This window comes from Eurypyga helias, unplaced genomic scaffold, assembly GCF_000690775.1.
Source record: "Eurypyga helias isolate BGI_N326 unplaced genomic scaffold, ASM69077v1 scaffold4504, whole genome shotgun sequence".
NCBI classification, from domain to species: Eukaryota; Metazoa; Chordata; class Aves; order Eurypygiformes; family Eurypygidae; genus Eurypyga; species Eurypyga helias.
In genome coordinates, this window is record NW_010244173.1 from 174 (window position 1) to 1,132 (window position 959).

A 959-nucleotide genomic window follows, 5' to 3' on the forward strand; every position below is an offset into this window, starting at 1 on the left:
TACAGTCCTGGGCAACAAAACTAAGATAGGCTACGAACATGAGACCAGGACAAGGTCAGAGGCCACTCACTCCGAGAAGGACCCACTCGTTGCCCACTGGCTACCCAGGAGGCACGGGGAGCAAGTGGAGGCACTCGGGGAGGGAATTACCTGGGAGGGACAACCAGAGCATGTAGCTGGAGCGGAGGGAGAGGGAAAAGGAGGCCAGGAGCCATGAGTTAGGCTGTGGTCCTTTAATGAGAAGGAACATTTATTTTGCCAATGTTCTCATTCGTCTCTTTTCCCTAAATCAAATTGAATGCTGGAGGAGCACGTCAGGGTGGATGTGGGGTGCCTGTCCTGTGTAGCTGCTGGCTTACCCCGAAACAGCAGAGCCCCAGCAGGCCAGCAGCGAGCCTGGCAGGCACCAGGTGGAAGCGCTCAGCCCCTCTGCCCCTCTTCTCCAGCCTGCCATCCATGGGAATTTCAGAAGCCTCTGGATTCCAGGCCTGCGTACACTTCCCGCTGGCCTTTCCGGATGGGCTGTGGGAACAGCAGGGATGTTAGTTCGGGAATCCTTATTAAAGCACTCTCAAACAGCACCAGGGTCTTGGTCCACACAACACGTGGAGAAACCCAGGACAGAGAGGGCGGGTGCAGCGCCGCGCTGGTAGTGTGCACGAGAAGCTGCGGTTCTGCTCCCCGCTCCCTGTGCCAGCACCAGGAGAAGGGGCTCCACCCTCACCACCTTTTTGCCCTGCTCCTAGGAAAGCTTGGAGGTTGACTGGATGCTTCTTGATAGGAGCGAAAGGGGTGACTGCTACAGATTCCCAGCTCTGGCTATCCCTCCCCAGCCAGCAAAGAGATGGGAGAAGGGGCAGGTTCTCCATACCTCGTAGTCCGGGTTTGGAACCGGGGGAGGACGCTGCATCTTCTGACCTGCAACAGAGAGGTAAACGTTGGTGATGAGTTATTCAGCA

The 959-nt window shown here is 56.9% G+C and overlaps 1 protein-coding gene across 1 annotated transcript in view; it reads right to left on the reverse strand.

The window, feature by feature from the left end:
- Positions 1-465: 465 nt before the first annotated feature.
- The window catches only part of CD3E (CD3e molecule, epsilon (CD3-TCR complex)), a 4,051-nt gene continuing 3,557 nt past the window's right edge, over positions 466-959 (reverse strand). The window contains exons 4-5 of the mRNA XM_010149648.1: positions 872-918; positions 466-522 (exon numbers count right to left, since the gene is read on the reverse strand). Coding sequence (XP_010147950.1) covers positions 466-522; positions 872-918 — 104 coding nt within the window. The remainder of the gene's footprint in view (positions 523-871; positions 919-959) is intronic.